Source organism: Equus asinus, chromosome 3, assembly GCF_041296235.1.
Source record: "Equus asinus isolate D_3611 breed Donkey chromosome 3, EquAss-T2T_v2, whole genome shotgun sequence".
In the NCBI taxonomy this organism is placed as follows: Eukaryota; Metazoa; Chordata; class Mammalia; order Perissodactyla; family Equidae; genus Equus; species Equus asinus.
The window spans coordinates 149,789,041-149,812,382 of NC_091792.1; the positions used below are offsets into that span (position 1 = coordinate 149,789,041).

The following is a 23,342-nucleotide window of genomic DNA, read 5'->3' on the forward strand; positions in this document are numbered from 1 at the left end:
CTAACGTCCAGTCACCTCTCTTATTCTCTTATAAATATCTCTTGAGTAATTATATGTCATTTATCTGATACAAACAGAAAATATATCTATCTCTGGCTTTCAGCTTAGTGGATTATTGGCTTATGTAACTGTCACTAGCTTCAGGAGAGGCTTGATCTAGTGGCGAGATTTTTTTCCTTTTAGCTGTTCTCTACAATGTCTGCATCATTCTGATGTGAACTCGCCTTGGAGTTGAAAGAGAACTAACTCCAGCCACATTGCTCCTCCTCCTCACCCAGATTTCCCTCCTATAGGACCATCTGAGGTCCCATGGCCACCTCTGAACCAGTGCTATACAGGGGAAATTGGCTGGCTGGGGCAGTCAGGGCCCACTCCTTAAGCTGAGTGTGGGACTCATGTTGCCCAAACACAGGTCTGCTGCAAGGTGGGAGAGGGGTGACATGGTTTCTGAGATGTCAGCCAACAAAGTTCACTGCGAGTATTTGTAGAAGTGGTTAGCCATAAACTAATGTTTAGAGAGCTTTTGAGTGTTGAGGGCCTGCCTGGGGCTAATGCTATGTACCAGCTGCTTTTCCTGCATCATATTAGTCAATACTCACGACGACTCTGTGGGGTGGGTATGGTCACCTTCATTTTACCAACTCATGACAAGGAGGCTCAGAGATCATGTAACTCATCCAAGATCAGGTAGCTGGGAAGTGGTGGAGTTGGAATTCAAACCCCGGTCTGACTGTAGCCTGTGCTGCCTGGACCTTACTGGGTGGCATTTGGGTCCCTTTGGGAGTGTGGAGAGGTAGGGGCTCCATGCCATCTACAGTAAGCAGCATCTTCTGGAGGAGGAGTTACCAATCTGGAGTCCAAGTGCTGGTGTGGCCTCGGGGTGATGCCAGGCATCCCCGCAGGCAGATCCCTGGGGAGTGCGTGCACTGGGAATACTGGTCTTTCAGCATCTCCTCCAGCTCCCACATTCTGTAAAGGTAAAGGCTGTGCAAAAAGTACATGAACAGTGCAATGTGGTTGGTGTGGACCTTACCGTTTGTCCCATGGTTTGCCCAATTTTTAATGCTTGAATTATAATTCTCTTTGGATTAAAGGCACTTAAAACAGATTTTATTTTTCTCATCAGTGCTTCCTGTATTAGTATTAAAACTCTATTTTTTTTCAAAGTCAGCCTGAATAAGTTTAAGTTCAGCTTCTGCTGTTGCCAGAGCTTCTTAAAATGTGCTTAATAAGCTGCTTGGGCAAACTTTTTGCTAAAAATTCTTTGCAGCCTTCTGTGTTTTGTGGCCTTTGGAAAGAGCAGAACCATGCAAATCGATTTGTGCAAATCGTATTTGAGCTGCAGGTCAGGACCTACAAGGGAACCGTGTGCTATGAGTTGGGAAATGTTAAGTAACTAAAATTGAGAATCTGAAATATCTTTCTGCTCACTTCAGATACATATATACGTGATCTTGGTAGGTCTGGAGTGACTCCCAGAATTATAACCCAGTAGATATTTTATAGATATAAAATGCTTTGAAGACTTTGGAAAAAAATATGTATTTATTGTCTCTGGGTCCTTCCTGGAACGTGAGAGAATAGTACCCATAAACCAGAATGTCTACAGACATTGCCTAAATGTACACATTTTCTGGACCGTCAATTTATTTTATCATCCGTCATTCTTTGTTGTTGTTGTTTGTTTCATCCCTTAAAATAACTTGTCTTGAGCTCAAAGTGGAAAAGGCTATGAGAGATAAACCACACAACATTAAAATGTGAGGTGTGTGGTGTGAAGCGTATTTTGGCATGCTCTTCTGCATTCTGTGTGTGAGGATGTGTGTTGCGAGCTGTGTGTTGTGGGGTATATTTTGGCATGTTGTTCTGCATTCTGCTGTTTGTTTCTAGTTGCAGTTGTGTTCTTTGTTTCTTGTTTTGCCATGTTAGATATTTATTGAGGCTTTAACATGAGCTTGGAACTTGGTCCATGCTTTGCTGATAATCCTGGGAGGTAGATGGAAGAGATGAGAAACTGAGGCCCAAAGCGACTCTTCAATAAAGTCTTAAATATTATTATAGTCTCAAATGCTGTTAAGATATGACTGGACCAAAATTCAAGGGAAAAGATTGTTTGAAGCAGACTTTGGATTTTTTATCCAGATAAGGTGATAGAATTTGGGTCCATGGGTCACGTCGTCTGATCCTGGGAGCTTCCCCAGGGCTCAGAGCAAATCATCAAAGCTAGGTTGTAGCATCGTCTTGGATGACAGGCATAGCTGTTGCCAGATCAGATCTGCTTAAGATGGGTGGTGCCATCTCCTGGGAGCAAACCTGCTAGGACACAGCCTAGCATCACAGACTCTGCTGGGAACGAGGAGATGACCCAGCCAGCTTCCTAATTTGCAGATGAGACAGATGAGGAGATGGAGGTCCTGAGAGCTGGAAGAGTTTACGAAAGGTGCTGTAACAAGGTAGGAGAGGAACTGGGCTGAGACCTGCGACTTCTTATGGTGAGATTCCACCACATGGAAGCATAAAAGTGCGTGTGTGTGTGTGTGTGTGTGTGTGTGTAGTTTTAGCACTCAAGTTTTATGTGGTTGCCAGGGAAAGTTGGGGAAACCAGTTTTTAAGGGAATTCACACTTTTCCCAGTTGTGGCTTGATGCTCCGCCCTCTGTTTTGTGAGCCTGGAAGACTGACTTGCTTAGAAGGAAAGCAGCACCCCCTAATTTAAATTCCACATCTTTTACTGCTGTGGCTTTAAGTCACTGTGGAAAAGGATTGTAATCTGCTACCTCCCTAGTCATGAACACGGAGCTCTACACCCCAGCGAAATCAGGATAGCAAACAATTGTTAGGGATTTCCTAGTATAAGGATGTCCTAGGCTGTGGGGCTCCCAAAATAAAACAGACAGACTCACTGCCGTTGAGGAGTTTCAATCTGATTGTTCTAATCCCCACATTTCATGATGAACATGGTGATGCTTCACCATTTTCAGATGAAAGAAGTTGCTGAAGAATGTTCAGGAATTGACTTCTGGTTGCACAGCGAGTGTCGAAGCTGAGATCTCCACCCGCTGAATCCAAAAGCGTGCTCCTGACCATCGCTCTGTGTTTAATTCCAGCTCTCTGAATATCCATAGCTAAATATGTGTGGGGGTGATCGGTTTTCTGTGGATTCAAACTGCTTGGGATTGTCTGGTCTGGCCTCTTCAAGGCTGGGCAATGCTGGGACCGCGGCACCTTTTCCTGGGCTGCTGCTCCAATGCTGGTCAGTTAACACTGCCCAGGTGTCCCCATCATGGTCCTGGGTTGGTGCTCACCCTGCTTCTTGTTTGCAAGAGCCCCCAAGCAGGAAAGCTGAGCTGGTTGGAGTAGCTGGCAGAGGGGGCCAGCACTGTCCCTGCATTCCCCACTCTGATGTCCCTCCCAGCAGGCTGCTCTGGTTGCCTTCCAATGTCATCTACAAGTTCCTCTCAAGTTTCTTTAGGGCCCTATTGAAGATAAGAAGAAAGCTGCCATTGCCGACCTAGTGGGGGCATCTATTCTCACCCTAACTGTGTTCTTACAGCAATCAAAGAGACCAAAGAAGTCCTTTTGAATGTGAACAGTACCTTAGACCAGCTGAAAAAGTCAACCGCACAACTTAACACCAGCCTGAGTAAAGTTAAAGGGGACCTCGAGCAATCACTCAATGACCCCGTGTGCACTGTACCTCCGGCAGCTGCCACTTGCAACGACATCAGAACGTCTCTAAGCCAGCTGGATTACAACAACAACTTGGGGCAGGTGAGGGGGCTCACCTTGTTTCGGGGCAGGGTCTTTGGGACAGCTGGGCAGGGCTAAGCATGGGTACCCCTGTCAGGTGCACAGTGGCCTGCGTCTCTGTCTGCCTTCCTGGTCATCTGATGGCCACATTGGAATGGCCCCAGCAGGAGAGAAGGGACAACAGGAAACCCCTGCTTGAGAGTTCTCTGTGATTGATTTGATGAAACATTTTGGAACGAATTCAGCTTTAAAAACAAAAAAGCGGGGACGGCCCTGTGGTCTGGTTGTTAAAGTTCTGTGCACTCCGCTTAGGTGGTCTGGGTTTGTGGTTTCAGATCCCATGTGTGGACCTACTCCATGCATCAGCCATGCTGTGGAGGCGTCCCACATACAAAGTAGAGGAAAGATTGGCACAGAAGGTAGCTCAGGGCTAATCTTCCTCAAGTGAAATAAAAAAGAGGAAGATTAGCAATGGATGTTAGCTCATGGCAAATCTTCCTCACCAAAAAAAAAAAAAAAAAAGGAAGCATTCCCTTTAAAAATTAGAATGTATTTTAAAATCATATGCCTAGTATATTAACCACCTATGCCTAAATATAAGGTAATTCTCCATTTTCCCAAAGAGAAGATTAGAAAAAAAGAATCTGGAGCAAAGTGAATATATAAAGTTCAAGGATGTAGATAAAATAATCATGTCTACTCATGATTTTTAATTTATCAAGATAGGGATACATATACACACCAAATTTTACGTAAAACAATATTTTAATATAGGTATATTTTTCTCACTTTCAAATTTCATGAATCAACTTTATTTAAATATTTCACATTCAATGTCTGTGTCTGCATATCTACTGCAATCACTTTTATTGTCACTGAACAGTTTTTTAGAGCCTGGGATCTATACTTGCATTTAAATTGTTTGAGATCAAGTCCTTTTTGGGGTAACTTTTCATTTTGATGTCCTTTTATTGTTGTTTTTGTTTTGAGGAAGACTGGCCCTGAGCTAACATCCATGCCCATCTTCCTCTACGTTATGTGTGGGATGCCTACCACAGCATGGCGTATGTGCACATTTAACCACTGTGCCACTGGGCCGGCCCCCTCGATGTCCTTTTAAACATGCAGAAAATTTACAAGATTGGTACAAGGAACCCCTGTCTACACCCTTTACTCCAAATTCACCAGTTGTCAACATTTTGCTCCATTTGCTTAATCATATCATTTTGTCTGTTTATTTATGTATCTATCATCTATTACTATTATCATATGTGTGCATAAAATGCTATACATTTTGTTCTTTTCTCAATCATTTGTAGGTAAGTTGCAGATGTTATGCCCTTTTACCCCTAAATATTTCAGTGCATTTCCTAACTTTACATAATCTTTATGCAGTTATCAAAATTAGGTCATATAACATTGACCCAAAACTACCATCTAATCCACAGTTTATATTCAAATTTTGCCGATTTTTCTAAAGATGCCCTCTATGACTGTTGTTTCATTTTCCCATCTGAGGTCCAGTCCAAGAGCAGACATGGTCTGTATTTGTCATATCTCTTTGTTCCTTTAATCTGGAACAGTTTCTCAGTCTTTTTCTTTTGTGACATTGAGATTTTTGAAGATGATAGACCATTTATTTTATAGAATGACCTTCGATTTAGGTTTGTCTTATGTTCCCTCATGATTAGATTTGTGTTGTGCATATTTGTCAGAAATATCGCAAAGATGATACCGTGTCTTTCGCAGTCCATCATGTCAGGAGACCTATGATATTTGTCCTAGTATTGGTAAGAGATAGAGAGGACATTTTAACTCCACCTATAATACAGTAAATGAAAAATTTATTCCAGACACTCACCAATATAACCACAGACTATTACTTTTAAAAGTGTTTTTAAAAAGGCTGTTTACGATTTTATTTGACAATATTCAGTACCTGAAATTTTGAATTCGCACATATTCAATCTGTGTTCAATTTCTTTCCTTCACTTTTAGCTTACTGTAGCATGAAATTTCCAAACATCTAAAAATTGGTGCTTGTAGAGGCCATTTTGAGCTGAATGTGCTTTCCCCAAATGATACTCTATTGTTCAAGAGAAATTTAGATCATACCTTATAATATAGAGACTTTGGGACCTCGATGTCAGATGATTCTTTTTTATGACATAATTTTGGGAGTAACCACCTTGGCTTATATTTTGTTTTATAAATTTTCAGCTTCCATCTTTGGATGAGCACATTGATAGAGTTAACAATATTCTTCGAACAAATTTGTCCAGCCAGGTCCAAAAGGTATGTTTTTTGGAAAAAATACAGTGGCTTATTTTATATCATTTTAAAGAATAGACTAGTACATAAGAAAATAGGTAACAGCAAAAAAAGCAGTGAAATGCTGGAGAGGAGTTGCCAAGATGGGCGATAACTGTTATCCTCCAGATAATTTAGTCATTTCAATTCAAGACGTTTTTATTAAGCATCTATTATGTGCAAAGCACCAAACTAGGACCATAAGAGGTAAAGAGAAAAGCATGATCTCACCTTCCTGTGCTCAGAATTTGATGGGTGTGGTGCTGGACCCCATAATGGTTCTGTACCAGATGCTCTTCCACTGCACCTATGAGTCAACCATGTTGGTTTTGTCTCTTTCCACTTCTGCGCATTTGCATATGCTGTGCACTGTGCCTAGCCCTCTCATCTCTTTCCCCCTCCTTTGTCCAGCAACTTAGGCTACGAGGTACTAGCTGCTTTGAGCTTTATGTATCACTTTCTTAATGAGGCCTTTCCTGGGCATCTAGACCAGGTCAAAGTCCTTTTTAATACAGTCTTACATTCTTAGATTCTGCGTTAAGTATCTCATTAACTGTAATTATTGCTTTAAAGTCTCGATTGTCTCATTGACTGTAAACCCTAAAAAGGGAAGGACCTATTGATCTGGAATACAGATGATTTCCCCAATAGCCTGCCAATTGTTGCTCTTTATTCAGCTAATACATTGAGTGCACAATAAGTATTTCTATATAGATTATGATTCACTAAGAGTGCCGTGGGCCTGTAGGAAAGGGGGAGAATAGTTTTATTCTTGACTTTATGTCTTTAGCGTGGGTATAAAGAATTCATCAAATATCTGTTGAACACTCATTTACATATACTGACAAATTGTCTCCTTAAACAAGTCATTGGAAACTCTTGGTCTTCCCACTCTGGTATGAGCTCGTTTGTTAAATGAAGGAATTGAACCAGAAGATCTGTTAGTCCGCTTCCAGGCATAAAACCTCTTAAAACGGGTGACCTCAACAGGTCCAAACACAGATAAATGTAGAGGGGTCAGATGTACAGAAAAGCAACACAAGCACTGGTGTGCTGGGTAGCTGAGTCACCTTTGAGGAAACCGAAGTCATGGTGTTCTTTTATGGCTTCCATGTTGCTAGGCTAAAGTCAAAACTTGCTGGCACCATCAGTCTTATAAAGTTTGTGACTTAGATTGGACTGCTGTAAAAGAATACTGTAGACTACGTGGCTTACAAGCAACAGAAATTTATTTCCCACAGTTCTGACGGCCCATAGTCCGAGATCAGGTGCCAGCAGGGTCTGGTTCTGGTGAGAGACCCCTCCGGGACAGCCATTTTCTCATTGTGTCCTCACATGGTGGAGAGAACCCTCGGGGCTCCTTTTATAAGGCAATAATCCCATTCATGAGGGCTCCACTCTCATGACTTAATCACCTCCCAAAGCGCTGCCCCCCCTCAAATAACCATCACTTTGGGGGTTAGGATTTCAACATACTCCCAGACACAGACATTCACTTCATAACAGGTTGTAATTGCTGTGGTGTTCCCTAGCAGATGGCTAAGTACACCAGCAGATGGTTAAGAAACACGAAATTAAACCCCTGCCAGAGGAGAGGCGGGATGTTTCATAGAGTTACTCAGAAACGATGATGTCTGCCTGTCATGGATTTAGCCCTAAGTGATACAGGTCACCCTGGCTGTTTCTGTTTTCATTTTAGCCTCCCTGCAATTTGTAGTCTCTATAAGCTTGTGTTTTAAGACGTTATTGTTTTCTGTGAGACTCGATCTCCAATTTAATTTTGGAATTGCATTGGAAAATGATTCTTTTCTTAGAAATTCACTTTGTATCAGCACATCGTACCTTATACAGATCAGAGTTTCTTAATCTCAGCACTACTGACACTTTGGGCTGGATAATTCTTTGTTGTGGGGGCTGTCCTGTGCATTGTAGGATATTTATGAGCATTTCTGGCTCCTTTCCACATAATGCCAGTAGCTCTCCCACAATTGTGATAACACAGATGTCTCCAGACACTGCCAAATGTCCCCTGGGGGGCAAAATTGCCCCTAATTGAGAAACACTGATATAGATACATTCAAATTTTTAACATGAGTTAAAAGTTAAAAATTAAAAACTTTTAACGTGATCTTTGATGGATATAATTTAAAGAAAGTCCTCTCTAAAGGAGAATTTAGTTTTTACATTTTTAATGACCATATAATAATTTCAGCCTTAAGGTGAACGTTGCATTTTTGTTTTTCTACTGCATAGTAAGCTGAAAAGTGAGTACTAGTTAACTGCCCTTGTACTTACTATGTATATCAATTTATTTTGAACTATTTTTTAGGGCTATAAATCCTTTAATGATATACCTGAGATGGTGCAAAACCAAACCACGGACCTGATATCAGGTGAGATTCACAGTTTGAAGTAATTTTGTACCTCTCCTTCTTAAGAATTGGCTGGTTAGTATGAAGAAATGTATTGTTAAGAATTTTATTGTTCTTTTTCCCTCTTAAAAAAGTATTCTCTCACTAAAACCTGGAAAACTAAACAAATATCAGAGCTTTTCAATTGTGCCAGCTTCACATAGTGAAGTGGATTTAAAAAAGTAATAATCCTTCTGTTGGACACTGATTAGCAGCTGGCCGGAAGCTGCGTGCTGGAGGGCCGTGCTGTCAAGACGAGCCTTCATCGTGAGCTGTCCGAGCTCCCAAAAGCTATAGTTTGGAAGGTCACATTCTGATTTTTCTCACTGAGGGAAAAACTGTAGATTATTATATTTTCTAAAAGAACTTAAATTTTTTTTTTAAGGAATACTAGGCATAAGGACTTATTTTGTCTATTTAGGAAGGTATTCATCTGCCGTCTAGGTGTCTTACGGTTTTGGAGAGACAGAATTGATGTTGGGAGAATTCTCCTGCCCGTAAATGACTGAGTCACATTGTATTCAGGTGATGCTATTTGGGGCGAATGTACAGGGAAAGAATGCAGCATAAACAGTTCTTTGTGCAGGATTGGGGATAAACCTGGGTTATTTGCTAAGAGAAGAAATCTCTGAACCAATCTAAGACTATCTTCTCTTTTTTTAAAAAGAAAAATCATCTCTCTGCTTCTTTTTATCTGTTGACCAAATGGTTTTAAAATGTTGTTAGAGGTATTTGATTCTTTCTTTTCCTAATGGCATTCTTTCAACACAGTAGGACTTTGGGTGAAAAATATTGTATCCTACTATCTAGTGCTTTAGATGTTTTGTGGGTTCTCTTTTGTCTAATCTAAGATTCTACTTTAAAATATTAAGGTATTAAGGATAACGCTCATGCTTTCCTAGGCTAGCATCTCAAGGCTAACACGCTGTGCGTCTGGTAGCCACCCTCTTACTAATCTCTGTGTTTACTCTCTTTGTTTCTCCTTTCGGGACTTCTTCTGCCTATACGTGCAGCCCTCCCTTGTAAGTCTGGCAGAGCAAGGTGTGCAGTACGTGTGAGCGAGGCCCATTGCACATGGTGTCGTTGCCTGAACACAAGCCAGAGTTTTCCCAGGTCTGAGCGAGTGCCACTCCAGCAGCCTGAATGTCAGTTGTTTGTTTTCATGTCCTTCCAAAACAAATAAAAACCCTTACCTCTCATGTCTTGATCCTTTGGTCCTACTCTGCACACATGTTTTAAGTGCCTACTGTGTGCCAGGCTCTGCTGGGCTCTGCGGATGGCAGGTGAGTAAGGCATGACCCCTGCCTACCGTTCAGCTGAGCGTGTATACAGATGCCATTTACCCCACTCTGGTAACACAACAAGGTACATGCAAGGGGACTGAGGTGGGGAGCGGGTAGGGGAAGGGTTTCTGGAGGAAGTGACATCTAAATGGAGGCCTGCAGTAGTATTTACTGAGAGAGGGCACCAGCCACATGCAGAGTCACCAAAGCTGCACAGGTGGAAAGCGGGGTCATGTGAGAGGGCGGGACAGCCTGAGAAGCAGAAGGGGCTCCATTCTAGGTTTAGGGGACTGTTCATAGGAGATGGGGAGTCTACACACCACATCTCAAAATCCTAGAAATCTCCCTTTCAGCATCAGTGGATTTTTAACTGATTAGTGTGTTCTTAGTATGTCCATGTCAAGAATTACTGTGGATAAGGCCACTTCAGAGCTGTGTGAGCACTGGGCCAGGTGACACCCCTCACCCCTCACAGCTTTGATCCCAGGACCAACGTCAGGATGGACAGACACGTTCCAGAAAACCAGAAATTGTCTCCTCTCTGAAAGATCAGGATGGGTATTAATAAAAACTGGCCACTGGGAATACTATTGCTTAGGAATATAAGAGACACAGATACACTTCTTTAATAAGTCTCAATTTGTATGAGTCAAATAAACTTTTATCAAAAATATCACCTGGGGCCGCTTGTTCAAAAATTCAGTCCTAGAGAATCACTATGTTTCTGAATGCCATTTCTGAAGTGGATGAAATTATTATATTATTAGTTTCTCTTTCCAAAATCATTTCACAGAAGCTTTAGAGTTAGATACACCTGAGTTTCAAATCCCGTTTCTAGTGCTTTCTGAAAAAGAGACCTAGGGGCAAATAATTTAACTGCTATGAGCCTCAGGGTCACTATTAGCAAAATGGGATTAAGAATATCTACCTCAGTGCAATAAATGAGTTAACCCTTGTAAAAGCGCCTGGCCCATGGTAGGCATACCATACATTTCAATCACCTCATGTTTTTTTTTTTTTTTACTGGAGTAAGTAAAAGAAGAAAACTCTGGCTTGATTCAGCACCATATCATTAAAGTCAGCACTCATAGCTTGCTGTTTTGTTAAGTGATTGCGTTTTGATGGTCTTGGCTACATTCATGCCTGTTCTAGAACCTTTTTGTATTTTAAATACATACATAACATGGGAAAAACTAAAGTGCTTCAAACTTTTCAGTTAGGTTCCAAAACGAAGTTTCTGTTTCCTCTGGGTTTGAAAATACATAACTGAGGTATCTTTGTTTTCAGGTATCAAAAGTACCTTGAATTCCATTGGTTCTAATATCGGTAATATAAGCAAACAGATTCCTATTCAGGATAAGCTGTCAAATTTCATGGATTACATTAACAGCACTGAAACTTACATCCACCGCAGTTTACCCACGTTGGAAGAATATGATTCATACAGGTGAGAGTCCCCTCTGAGCTGCTCAGCTGGGAGGGTGGTGGTTGCTATGGAGTGGGGTAAAAATTCGAATTTAGAACCAGGATAATCTTATGAGAGCAAATTGTACAAAGAAGCCATAACCTGGTAAGTGTTAACCGTAGTTTACGTTATTTAAAAAGTTAAAGTGTTGGCTTTGTCAGCACATATACTAAAATTAGAACTACACAGAGAATAACATGCACAAGGATGGCACATAAATTCATGAAGCATTCTATCTTTTTTCTTCTAATTTGAAGACTGAAAGTTCTTGAGACAAATATTCAATAGTTTGCAATTTTGATGTTATTAGTGGCTTCTAGAATCTTAGTTATAGTTGTCTAAGGCATGTAAGAGAATTTTAAAGCTTAGAAGTAACTAAGAAGGGCATTTGGATAATTTTATTATTTATCTTGTGCTCTTGCATAAGAAAAACCCATATAGGAATGAAATTCTCCAGAATCTCCATAGATATGGGCCGTATGAACGGTTCCAGAGGAGGCCATGGGGCTGAGGCTTTCAGAGGGCAGAGTGCATCTCACATCTCACATGATCCTCTAAATACCTCCAGTCTAAGTGCTTTCCTCCCCAGCACTCTGTCTGAGATGTCCACCACCATCTCCCAGGGCCAAAGCCACCACCAGCAGTTTCTAATGAGGCCGCAGCCGCTGGGAACAACAGCTGCTTACCTGAGCTCTTCGAAAAATTTGCTGGTTTCTCGGATGCTCTTTCTGTAAGAACCAACCTCTACATATTTATTTTATAAACCAATGAAGAAAAGAATATTGTCCAAATGCTGGCATTCGGGAACAGCTACAGCGTGCCCATCAAGTGCTCTACGCAAGGCATCTCGCCTGATACTCACAAAAACCCCCTGGGTTGTGTTCTGTTTATAACCCTGTTTCATAGACAAGGGAATTGAGGCTCAGGGAGGTGAAGTGACTTACTTAAGGCCAGCAGCAACACGGCACAGGTGGGTTTCAACCCTCGTCTGCCTAGGCTAGCAATTATTGCCTTGTAATCAACAAGCTGTTTTCCCCCCATGGGGCTAGGCCACACCAGCAGGTGTCAGGAGAAACATAAGACCCAACTTTTCTCAGTGAATTTCCAATCTCATTAGAGGTCAGAGTTTCACACATGGAAAGAATGGTACAATTATCTGCTTACGAGTCGGTTCCTCCTTCCTTTCACTTCACCCTGCCCTGAGACTATAAGCTTATTTTAAAAAGAAATCTAAGCAGATGAGGCGTGCATTGACTGTAAAAGATTTCTGAGGCCAGGTTCCATGGCTTATTTAATTTTGTGTCCCCAGTATCTGGAACAAAATGCCACAGAATGGGTGCGGTTGGCTATTATTATAATTATTGAGATTGCTCTTAATTCAATGAAAAGCTTTAGTGGTGGCTTTTGTCGCAGAAGTAAATTCTTTATATTTTAGTATTTTAAAGATTGGGAAGCATTTCTACCCTTGAATGTTCCTTGGCTGCTGGAAAAGGGCATTGTACATTCCGGGAATGCCAGTAAGACCTAATTGAGGATCCATTATCCTGAAATGTCTCACAGGACCATTACGAAATTGAGATTTGCATTCTGCAGGCATTTGATTTAGGATGCTTATAAAGTTCTAAAATATTCAAAGCATTTGCCATGTAGAGAGTTTCTGGTTCAATAAAGAACACCATGCGCCCTAAATATTCCAGGAACTGCAAAACATTTTAGAGAAAGACCTGGGAAAAGAGCTCGGTGTTTCTTTATCTGCTGTCTTATCATGATCTAGCCATAACTCATCATCATCATGATAAGCTCTTACAGCATCAGGAGCCTTGAAAGAACTTAAAAGTCCTAAGGGGTACTCTTAGCAGTAGCCTTGGAGAAGTTGAGCCCTGCTTTTGAGCCTCATGGGAGTAAAGCAAAGAAAGGAAGGAATGCTTAGTGAACATTGATAAGAGCGCTTCACAAACAAGATAAAAATTAAAGTTTTTTGTTGGTTGGGTTGGAGGACTAGGGTGGGAAGGGCTCTTTTCGTGACATTATCGCCCTGAGGAATTTGTTCACAGAGGAATCTGATGTTCGATTGCAGGTGTCACTCTCAGCTGCTCCAGCCCTGGTCCAACAGCTTTCGAGTTAGGACAGTGTCGCCTCTTTTATGTGTACTAACACTGTGCTTGCTTCACCAGGTGGCTGGGTGGCTTGGTTGCCTGCTGTTTGCTGACTCTCATCGTGATTTTTTTTTACCTGGGCTTACTATGTGGCACCTTTGGCTATGACCAGAATGCCACCCCCACCAGACGAGGCTGCATCTCCAACACCGGAGGCGTCTTCCTCATGGTGTGAGTGTTTGCTGTTCTCTGTCGTGTACAGGGTGGAAGTGCAGGAGGAGAGCAGGTGATTCTGGTGTCACGTGGACCCTGTGGCCTCTGGCCAAGCACTCTGGGTTCCAGCAGTGTAGGCGTCTTGGTGATTGTATTTACCTTGTTTTGGGAAAATCCATCAAGCATAAAAAGTAAAACTCTAAATTAGTTGCACTTTGACAGATAAGCTTAAACACACTGTGTATATATGGTGGGCTCCTCTTTAAAGCAGCTGTCATGGGAATTATTTCCAGGTTTGCTTTCTTGATTCCCATAGTTTTTTCCCTACATCCATCCATCCATCCATCCATCAATCCATCCATTCATTAATTCACCAGATACTTGCTGAGGACTGACCTGGTATCAGACACTGCTCTTTATGGTCAGCTAGCTTGTTCACTTTGAAACTCTAGAAACTTGGTTTAGAACAGAGATTGCCAACCCAGCACCCTTGGGATTTAGACAAGTAGCCTCAATTAGTGATGAGAGCAGGTGTGAGTACCAGCAAAAGGTAAGCCTGTAGTCGACTGGAGCAACTGTGCTTGTTTCAAGGACATTCATATCCAAGTTCGTATTTTTGAAAAAAACTTTACCAGGATGTGACAAGGCATAGGGGGCATGAGCTGGGTGTGACTGGAGATGGAGCCAGAAATGTAAACGAGGACACAGGGGTAAAAGCTTTGAATGCTCCCCAGAGAGGAAGCTGTGTGTGTTTCAAGTTGATATTCTCTTTTCCGATAAGCCATTTGAAAATCGGCAGTAGAGAGTGTGACAGGGCTCGAGGGCAATGGTAAAGATTTGGAACAAGTCCTTTGGCAATGGAGAGTCAAAATCTCAGCCACATGCACTCGTTTCTCTACTTATGTCACTTGTACCACACCAGGAGAAGCTGACGAGCACATGACATGCATTAACTTGCTTTTTTAAAACATCGAGTCACTACAATAATTAATCAAACTTCTTATGAGCTGTGATTCCAAGGCCTTTCCCATAAGCCTTTAGGATCCAGTATAGTACAAGTCTTTATTAATATGAATGCGGGCACCAGAGACTTAAAAATAACCTTAAAACTAATGACATGGGAGTTTGCCAGAATTGGACAAAATTGGACAGAGCTCCACCCATGGAAAAGCCTATTTGCCCACATGCCTAAACTGAACAAAGTAAACCAGCAAGGAAGGGTATATTTGTTCTGCTTTTTTGTTTAAATGCACACACAGGTAGAAAAGTAGTTTAGTGTTAAGAATTTAATAATCCTGATACTTGGCTGTTTTGTCAGTGTTTTGATGGTAAGTTTATATATTGCGTCTTTTTAACTGCTTTCAGGGAGGAGTAAATTGCTCTGAAAAGGTACGCCTTTCATAAAATTCTACTCACACTTTTATTAGGGATGAAACCAGAAAATGTTATATCTAGCTTCAAAGAAAAAAGAAGCAAATTGATTGAGGCTGAAGTCTCCTTCAGTTGGGATGTAATTCTCCCTTCTGCTTCAGATTAAGAAATCTGTAAGCGACAAAGTTGCATGGAAACCTATGGCTTAGGGGTGACGGGATTGATCTCAGCAGTAGGAATAAGTTGGTAACTATAAGATGCTGTCAGGTGCATCTCAGGTGGTCTGCGACTGAGGGTGGCTATCATTTCTGTGTGGTTGAAGCCCACCATTCTGCATGGCATGCTTTGCTGTGCTTGGCAGAATTTTTCAGCTCTTGAGACAGCCAGTAAACAATAGGATAGTTGTAAAGGGAAAAATGATTACAAGTGTAGTCAATCTAATCAGACTGGTTAGAAGAATGCAGTTTCTTCTTTAAAACTGTTTACTTGCTTGTAGAAACAAGAAAGAATAGATTTAGTTCAGCTGCCACCAAAACACTTCAAAAACGGTGACACTATCAGATCAAGAGCATGGGCCACTCTGATCCTGTGTCTTCTGAGGGTCCAGGGAGCATTTTAGGGGCTGAATGGGCTACAGTGTGGACATAGAGGGTCTCCCCAGAGATAAGTGGACTAACCAAGGCAGTCAGAAAACAATCTCTCATACCGAAGCCTGTTACAAAACTTTGAGTTTTAGCTCTGGAAAACAATGTCCAGATTATGCAGATCTTTGAAGAATAACTAATACCCGGTGTCACCGCATGTGTCACGAAATGGGCACACTGGCATATGGCCTGTGTCAGTTTCAGAGGCTTAGATATTTCAGAAAGCAGTTAAGCTGTTGCAGGGCCCCAAAAGGCCATAATCCAATCCCCTTGGTCAAGTCATTCCCATCTTAGGGAATCTATTTTAAATAAGTAAGCAAACTATGGACAAAGCATCATGAGCAGAGAAGTGTTTGTGCAGTTTTAGTGATAACAGTGAGGCCTTGGAAATGACATAAATGTCAGCTGCCGAGGAGTGGAAGGTCATGTGGCCACTGAAATGGTAACCAGGTTGCCTATCCTGGATTGATGAAAGTTTATATGATAATACATTTGACAAAGGTTGAAAATTGTGCATGGGTTATTTTAACCATGTAGATCCAGGATCAGCCAATCTTTTTCTATAAAGGTCCAGATAATAGATATTTCAGGTTCTGCTGACCACAGAGTCTTTGTTGCGGATTATTATTCTTGTTCTTCTTCTTTGGCTCCTTCATCTCATTCTTGTTTTTCTTGTTCTTATTCTGTTTCTCCTCTTTCTCCTTCTTTACAACATATTAGCCATTCTTATCTCAGTGACCTTACAAAAACAGGCCCTGGGCAGTTGAATGCCTACCTCTTATCTAGATATATGCATATTTAGAAAACAAGGGCTGGAAAGGTTAACAGCATGCTATTTAGAGTAGTGGTGTTGTTTTGAAGTGTTCTATCATAGGCTTTGATTATTTTTATAACTCTAATACATGCGCGCATACACACACACACACGCGCGCTCATGCACATAGTTAAAACCCTGGTGGCTGGCACAGCCCTTGCGTGCGTTCCTCTTCTTTATACTCTCCCTAACTCAAAAGCCTTGCAGGTCAGAGAAGGTCAGGCTGACAGAGGGCCCCTCCAGTGAACACATCTTGCTATCCATTTTAGCAGAGCTGTGCAAATATTTGTCATTATGCCTTGAGTGTTTGCACTGGGGAGAATCATGCCCTTAGGAGGGGATGCTATTGTTGTCGAGAACATCAGCCTACACACTCCTGAGGATCATTCCTGGTGTGCACCAGTGATGGTAGATGATTTGGCTGTTCCACCTAGTTTGATTTCAGAGTTTGCTCTCTTTGTGTCTACATCGGGGCAACTGAGCACTGCTGGAGAAAAGTCATACAATTGGGCACATTGGTATCCCTACGAAAGTATGACCCCCTCCTCTCCGCCTCAGATGGACCTTCCAAAGCCTTGTGAGTTCTTTCCTTCCTTTGTTCTTTCCTTCCTTTAATCTGCAGTGGCTTTTTCCACTCTGATCCATCCCTCCTCCTCATTTCCCCCCCTCTCTTAGCAGATGGCTTTACCTCCTTCATCAGCCATTGTACAGCTTCCCGTCACCAAACCCCCAAATGCCCCTGCATTCACACACAAGCAATGCCAGGTGCAGAGGGGTCTCCCATCTAGGCCCGTCCCACCCACCTGCTGTGTTCTCCATCCCATCCCTGCCCACCGTCCTGAGGATGTAATGATCATCCTTTCTCTCTCCTGCGTCTTCATTCTCTTCCCCTCTCCTAGGCTTTCTTCTCAACACCTAAACATGTTCTGTTCTCTTCCCTCTTTAAAAACGAAAATAGAAAACCTCTACCAACCCCACTTCTTCCCTCTGACTCCCCTCTCTGCACAGACACATCAGACTCAAGATCTGTGCTTGCTGCCTCTGTTTTCTTATCCACCACTTACTTCTCAACCCGCTCCACTTTGATTTACTCTCCTGTCCCTCCACTTCTTTCAGGTCAACAGTGACCTCTGTGTCTCCAGTGCGGTGGACTTTTTTTAGTCCTTCTCAAATGTGTCCTCTCAGCAGTGTTTGGAGCAGCTGACCACCCCTCCATTTGCAAACACTCGTTTGTCTCCCCTTCAGTGACATCACATCCTATGGTTTCCTTCCTACCTCTCTGATTCTTCATCTTGGTCTCATTTGCCAACTGGCCTTCCACCCCCTGTTCTTCAAATGGTGCAGTCCCCCAGGCCCAGTCCTAGGCTGCTCCTGCCCCGAGTCCCAGGCCCAGGGATCAGGGATCAGTGATCATTTCTAAGCTGCTGATTCTCTATTGCAGGCCTGTAGCCCAGATGTCTGTGCTCCAAACACGTGGCTGATTCCTCTACAGCAACATGGCCAAAATCCCATTTTCTCTTCCCTTTCAGAGCATCAGTGTTCCCTGTCCCTGCTGACAGCTCTGGCGTCACCCTTGGCCCCTTCCTTTCCTTCACCTCTAGTGCAAACTCCTCACCACATCCTACTGCATCTGCCTCCTATGACATATCTCTTTCATCTGCTAACTTCTCTCTACCACCACCAGCCACATCAGGCCACCATCCCTGGCCGGATAACAGCTTCCTCAGCGGTATCTCCATCCATGTGGGCATCTGTCCATCGCATCCTTCACTCTCTGCCAAGAGTGTTCTTCAGAGAGAAACTGGGTTGTGTTTCTCCTGAGCTTAAAGTCTGTCCATAGGTTCCCCTCCCTGGATCCACCAGGCCACATCCAGTACACCCCTCCCTGCCTCTCAAGCTGCCATTCACGTCACTCTGGGCCACCTCTGTGGGTGCAGAGCCATATTAGCCTCTTTCAGACTCCCAAGTGTCTACTTCCTGCGTCAGAACCTCCCCACTCACTGTGTTCTCTGCAGAAAGCCTTTGTTCTCTCAACTAACTCTAGAGTTTGAACCGTGACTCATGTCTGAACCACAGTGCTGGGCTGCAGGTAGCCCATGAACTGAGTCGTAAGCATTTCCTAAATGTGTGCCTAGAACTGAAAGATCACAGTGCTCACCACTGTCTATCTTCACTCCTGGGTAGGCTAGCCCGTTTAACCTGCGAAAAGCTGAAACTACAGGTCCATTTTATATGTTAAATTGGTAGAGTTTGTAAGTACTGGCAGGTAATATTGAATAATTCCTTGTATAATTATTAACTTTATTTCTATTTTTTTTTGCCAGCGGGGTTGGAGTAAGTTTTCTGTTTTGCTGGATATTGATGGCCATCGTGGTTGTTACTTTTGTCGTTGGTGGAAATGTGGAAAAACTGGTCTGTGAACCTTACCAAAACAGGAAGTTATTCCAGGTAAGTATGATTTTTGTGCCCGTGAAGGAAGGGCTTGAGCAGAAACTTCGATTTCCCATATCTTGTGGGTTTCTTCAAGAGCTGTGCAAAAAGATGAGCAGTTTGGTTTTTATTTAATATGTTGAGATTCCTTCTACCTGTCAGAGCAAAAAACTTAGGTAGTATTCTTATTTTTTGAATGTCAAGGAAAGCAGTACCAGAAATTAAGGCCTACTCATGAATATGGATTGTAATACGTTGGAAGAATAAAATTCTCCTCTGCAGTAATTCTCAAATGTGGCTGAAAACATCAGGAGATAAATTCCCAGGTTCCTCTCACACTTCAGGAGATTTCTGGCATTTCAAAGAGTTTCCCAGATGACAGTTGCCCACACAGATGGTTTGAGGCCCTAAATTTGAAGTGAAAAAGACTGATAAATTACATGCCTCGTGGCAGAGGGTCATCCCTAGTGGAAATCTGATGAGATGGTTAGGAATTAAATTTAATTCCCTCTAAAACCAACTACTACAGGCACTATGGGACCAGTTCACAGTTTCGCTTCATTAATTAACGAGGAAGTTTTTAGTCTCTGTGTCTGTCTTTTCCCTCTGGCTTTCCAGTGTTTTTCTCCAGATTCTGATTTTTTAAAATATATTTCCCTTTTCCTGTTGTATTGTATATATTTTTCCACCTCCAATCTGTTATGAAATCAAGTGAATGACTACTAAAGTAACCAGTTGTTGTCACGGTATTTTAATTACTCAGTTGGTTGGGGAAAATTAAATTGGGAGCATCAATTTGTCAAATTATCTCCATTTGATCTCTTGATAAAAAATAATACATCAAGCCAGACTTCATTACCTTCTGTACTGTGTTAAGTCATTAAAAAGGAATTCTTAGAAAGTAGAAGATATTTTGAAACCATTTACACTCCTCAAGCATATATGGGTCAGGCACTAATTAGGCCTCATATATGATGTGACGTCAGAGAATGTGCTCGTTTTAGCTCATTTTGTCTAGAGAGAAATAGTGAAGAGATGGGGCAACTGCTTCATGGCTTTCTATTAGCTATTCTAAATCAAATTGTCTATTCTTCTCCCATTTATAATATGTTTGTTTTACTAAAAAGAAGTATTCTCCAAAAAAGTAATTTCAGTAATTTCTATTGATGCTACCCAGGGGTTGATCGATTTATTCCAGTTGCCCTATTCTTTTCTAGTTTTAAGTTGAAAAATCAATGAGGAAAATCATGATAAGAAAACCTCCAAAATATATTTAACAGAATATTCATTTTATTATGTGTATGTATGCTAGTATGAAACTTTTTTTAAAAAAAATTTTTTTATTTGTTCTAGGTTTTGGACACACCATATTTACTCAATGAGAATTGGAAATTCTATCTCTCTGGCATGGTATTTAACAAACCAGATATTAATCTCACTTTTGAACAAGTTTACAGGTATAAATAATTGCATTGTGCATTTTTTGCTACTTCAAATGTTGTTTTTCCAGAATGAGAATTTTGCTTTCAAAGCATCTTTAACCTTAATGATAAGATTTTCCAGTTTCAGAATTAAGCTGTTCTCTAGTTTCATCCGAGAGAAAGTAGAAATAAGAACAAAAAGATAATCTTTCCCCTGAAAGTCTTCTAGACCTTGAAGTGGTAATGTCTCAAAATCCCTCTGCCCAGTAATCACTAGGATTCATTGGTTAAGGTGACGCTAACGTGCATTCACAGGACCCTGTGAAAACTCTTGTTCAGGAATCGCCCCGCCCCAAGTAAATGCCGTATAACAAGAATTCAGTGGATGTGTCCAAATCAAAGCCAGGCAAATAGCGATGCAGCTAAAGGTCCAGGCTGTGCAGTCAGGCTGCCCGGGGCTCTAGTCCTGCCTCTACCACTGGGGGCTTTGTGATCTTGGGCAGTTCTACTTCCTCTCTCTTCAATATGAATGATGATAATAGTAACTTAACCTTCATTTCAACGGCTCCCCATCACCTCTGGCAGAGACAGCAAATGAGTGGCACACGTGTCCACTCCCTCTTACTTTGCCCTCATGCCAGACCTTAGGAATCAGTGTGGTCTTCTACTTAGCCCAGGCAGTCTTAGGATCCTTCTCAACAGTATGTTCTAGGCCGGTGCTATCAATCCATTGGAGTTTCTGTGCCGATTAAACCATCCCTAGGCTGAGAGGACGGGACCAAGCTTCTTGGCCTGGCCTGCCAGCTCTTTGTGATTTTGGCTCCTGCAGAACTCCCCAGTCTTTCCTCTGTTTATTAGTGTGTCAAGCTCTCTGTCCCAGCAACACCAACCTACTTGGGGTTCTCTGAGAGGAGTATCACACCTCCTAGGGATATGGGAATGTTGCCTCCCCCAGGCATCCCTCCGGATCGGAGAGCTCTGGTTGCTGGACAAGGCAGGGATGCCCCCAGGAAGTGGCTGTCTTGGTGGCAGGGATATCCATCAGATGAGGCCGACTCTTCTTAGCTCAGTTGAGGAGGCCTTTTTCACATTTTATGGAAGCACGGATTGGTGAGGCCCAGTTAGGTTTATAGCCAAAGTGTGCTGACTGCCTGGGTGTTCGCAGCCCCTCCCTACTCCATCCTGCCATTAGCGTATATATCCAACCACGTGTTTAGTAAGTGAAGCTCCACCCTGGAAACGTGAAGGGAGAAGGTCTGGCGGGGGCTTGATAGAATCTTTGAATAAAGTCCGTGATATGCTTTGTAATACACCTCATTCTAGCAAGCGTTGTTTTGGAGATTTTTTAATGGGAACTTACTTCTTCCCAAGATGTAACCTTGCGGTCCCTCACAACACTGGAAGGCATGCAGAGGAGACAGACAGAAAGACGTATTTACCAATCCTATTGTATCTGTTCCAAAAATGGGGCATTTGTAAGTGGGAATGACATCAAGAATGGTGGGCACTGGGGGGATTTGTGTGGCCACTGGGGACTTCCTACTGTGTTGACACCAGCAGCTGCTCCTATGTGCACAGATTGAACAAAGAGAAACACTGAACGTCTCTCTCCGTCCATAGCAGTGGACAGAGGGAACCACAGCTGCCTTTCTGCATCATGATTTCTCTGTTTATTCCTATAGGGATTGCAAAGAAAACAAAGGCATTTATGCCACACTTAAGCTAGAGAACAGCTACAATATCAGTGAACATCTCAACATTCAAGACGTAAGTAATTAGAACCAATCATGACATTCACATATTTCTTTACTAAATCCAGTTATCTTTGTTTTTTTTATTGAGGTGAAATTCACATAAGATAAAATTAACCGTTTTAAAGTGACGTTTAGTACATTCACAAGGTTGTGCAACCCTCAGCTCTATCTAATTCCAGAACATTTTCGTCACCTCCCAACCAGTTGTCTGTCTTGGGGCCTGAGTTTCTCTCGCAGATTACGCAAGAGCCTCTGCAGGGGCCTCTCTGCAGACACTCACAGGGAAAGTCTTTATCTCACTGAGTGTCGATGTTCCTAGAGGAACAACCCACCTGTTTCCCAGGGGTATTGGCTCTCCGAGACCAGCTGCTTTTCTCTGTCAGGTCCCTAAAGAGGGAATGAGGCACCAAGAACTATGGCCCATACAATCGTCACTCTTTATGAATCACGGCTGGGCCCGGGGCTCCAGGAGGGGCTCTGGAGGGCTCTGCGGGCACTTGACAAGAGACAGCATGGCAACAAGGGTGGAAGTGGATGGAATGGAATGACCTCCCCTCATCTTTTGCCTGAGCCCACCCCCAAGTCTTGAGTCTTAAGACTCTGAGGAGAGCCCACTCCAGAGGGCATTGGCCAGAAGAAGGAGCAAGAGAGTTTGAGCTGCCCAGGCCCAGGGTGCCTGTCTCTGCTGGGCTGCCCCCACTGCCCCATGCCTCTAGGGCTTCTGGTCTTCTCAGCTGTGTAGGAAAGAATCTAAGGAGACTTCTTTCTTGTGGGCTTCCAAAATGGAGGCAGATTCCAAGGGATACCAAGGGAAGAGGTTGCTACCCAAACCCTACCACTAGCCCACTGAGGCATCTCTGCAGGCTTCCTGAGGTACCATGAGACCATAATGGCCTGATGGTTTTCTAATGTGGAGAGATTATTTGAAAGCTATATACAAATTTGGTATTGATTATCTTCCCTAACTATTCCTTGCATGTATATGTAAATAAAATCTAGTTTTGTAACCAAGCCCTAAACAGATGCCCTCTAGTCATTTGCCCAACATGCCATGTATCATTTTTGCTGTGCACTGTGATGAGTAGGGTTGGAGAGCACCACACACTGCCTGAAACTACTGCCTGCTTTCAGGACAACCGCAAGTCATCAACCATGTTCCCATGATCTCCAGTCTCCCTACTACCCAAGTCTGTGTGCACCACCTCCTTCCCCTGGGATGCAGCCTGCCCAGCCCATTTCAGCATCTCTGTTTGTCAAGACTCACTCAGAAGCCCCCTCCTCTCTGTTGCCCTCCCACGTCCCCTGCTTTAGAAGGCTCTCCCCCTCCCCTGGGGTCCTGATGCAGTTCACGTGCCTTGATTATGACACTGCCTCTTCCCTT

At 42.7% G+C, this 23,342-nt stretch overlaps 1 protein-coding gene and 1 pseudogene across 19 annotated transcripts in view; both read left to right on the forward strand.

The window, feature by feature from the left end:
* The window catches only part of PROM1 (prominin 1), a 148,293-nt gene that overhangs the window by 111,951 nt on the left and 13,000 nt on the right, over positions 1–23,342 (forward strand). For all 19 annotated transcript variants that reach the window (XM_070506186.1, XM_070506183.1, XM_070506184.1 and 16 more), the window contains 8 exons: positions 3,553–3,770; positions 5,970–6,044; positions 8,389–8,452; positions 11,041–11,200; positions 13,393–13,545; positions 18,681–18,804; positions 20,140–20,243; positions 21,890–21,974. In XM_070506186.1, the coding sequence (XP_070362287.1) occupies positions 3,553–3,770; positions 5,970–6,044; positions 8,389–8,452; positions 11,041–11,200; positions 13,393–13,545; positions 18,681–18,804; positions 20,140–20,243; positions 21,890–21,974 (983 nt within the window). The remainder of the gene's footprint in view (positions 1–3,552; positions 3,771–5,969; positions 6,045–8,388; positions 8,453–11,040; positions 11,201–13,392; positions 13,546–18,680; positions 18,805–20,139; positions 20,244–21,889; positions 21,975–23,342) is intronic.
* LOC123284882 (U6 spliceosomal RNA) lies at positions 11,364–11,460 on the forward strand (annotated as a pseudogene).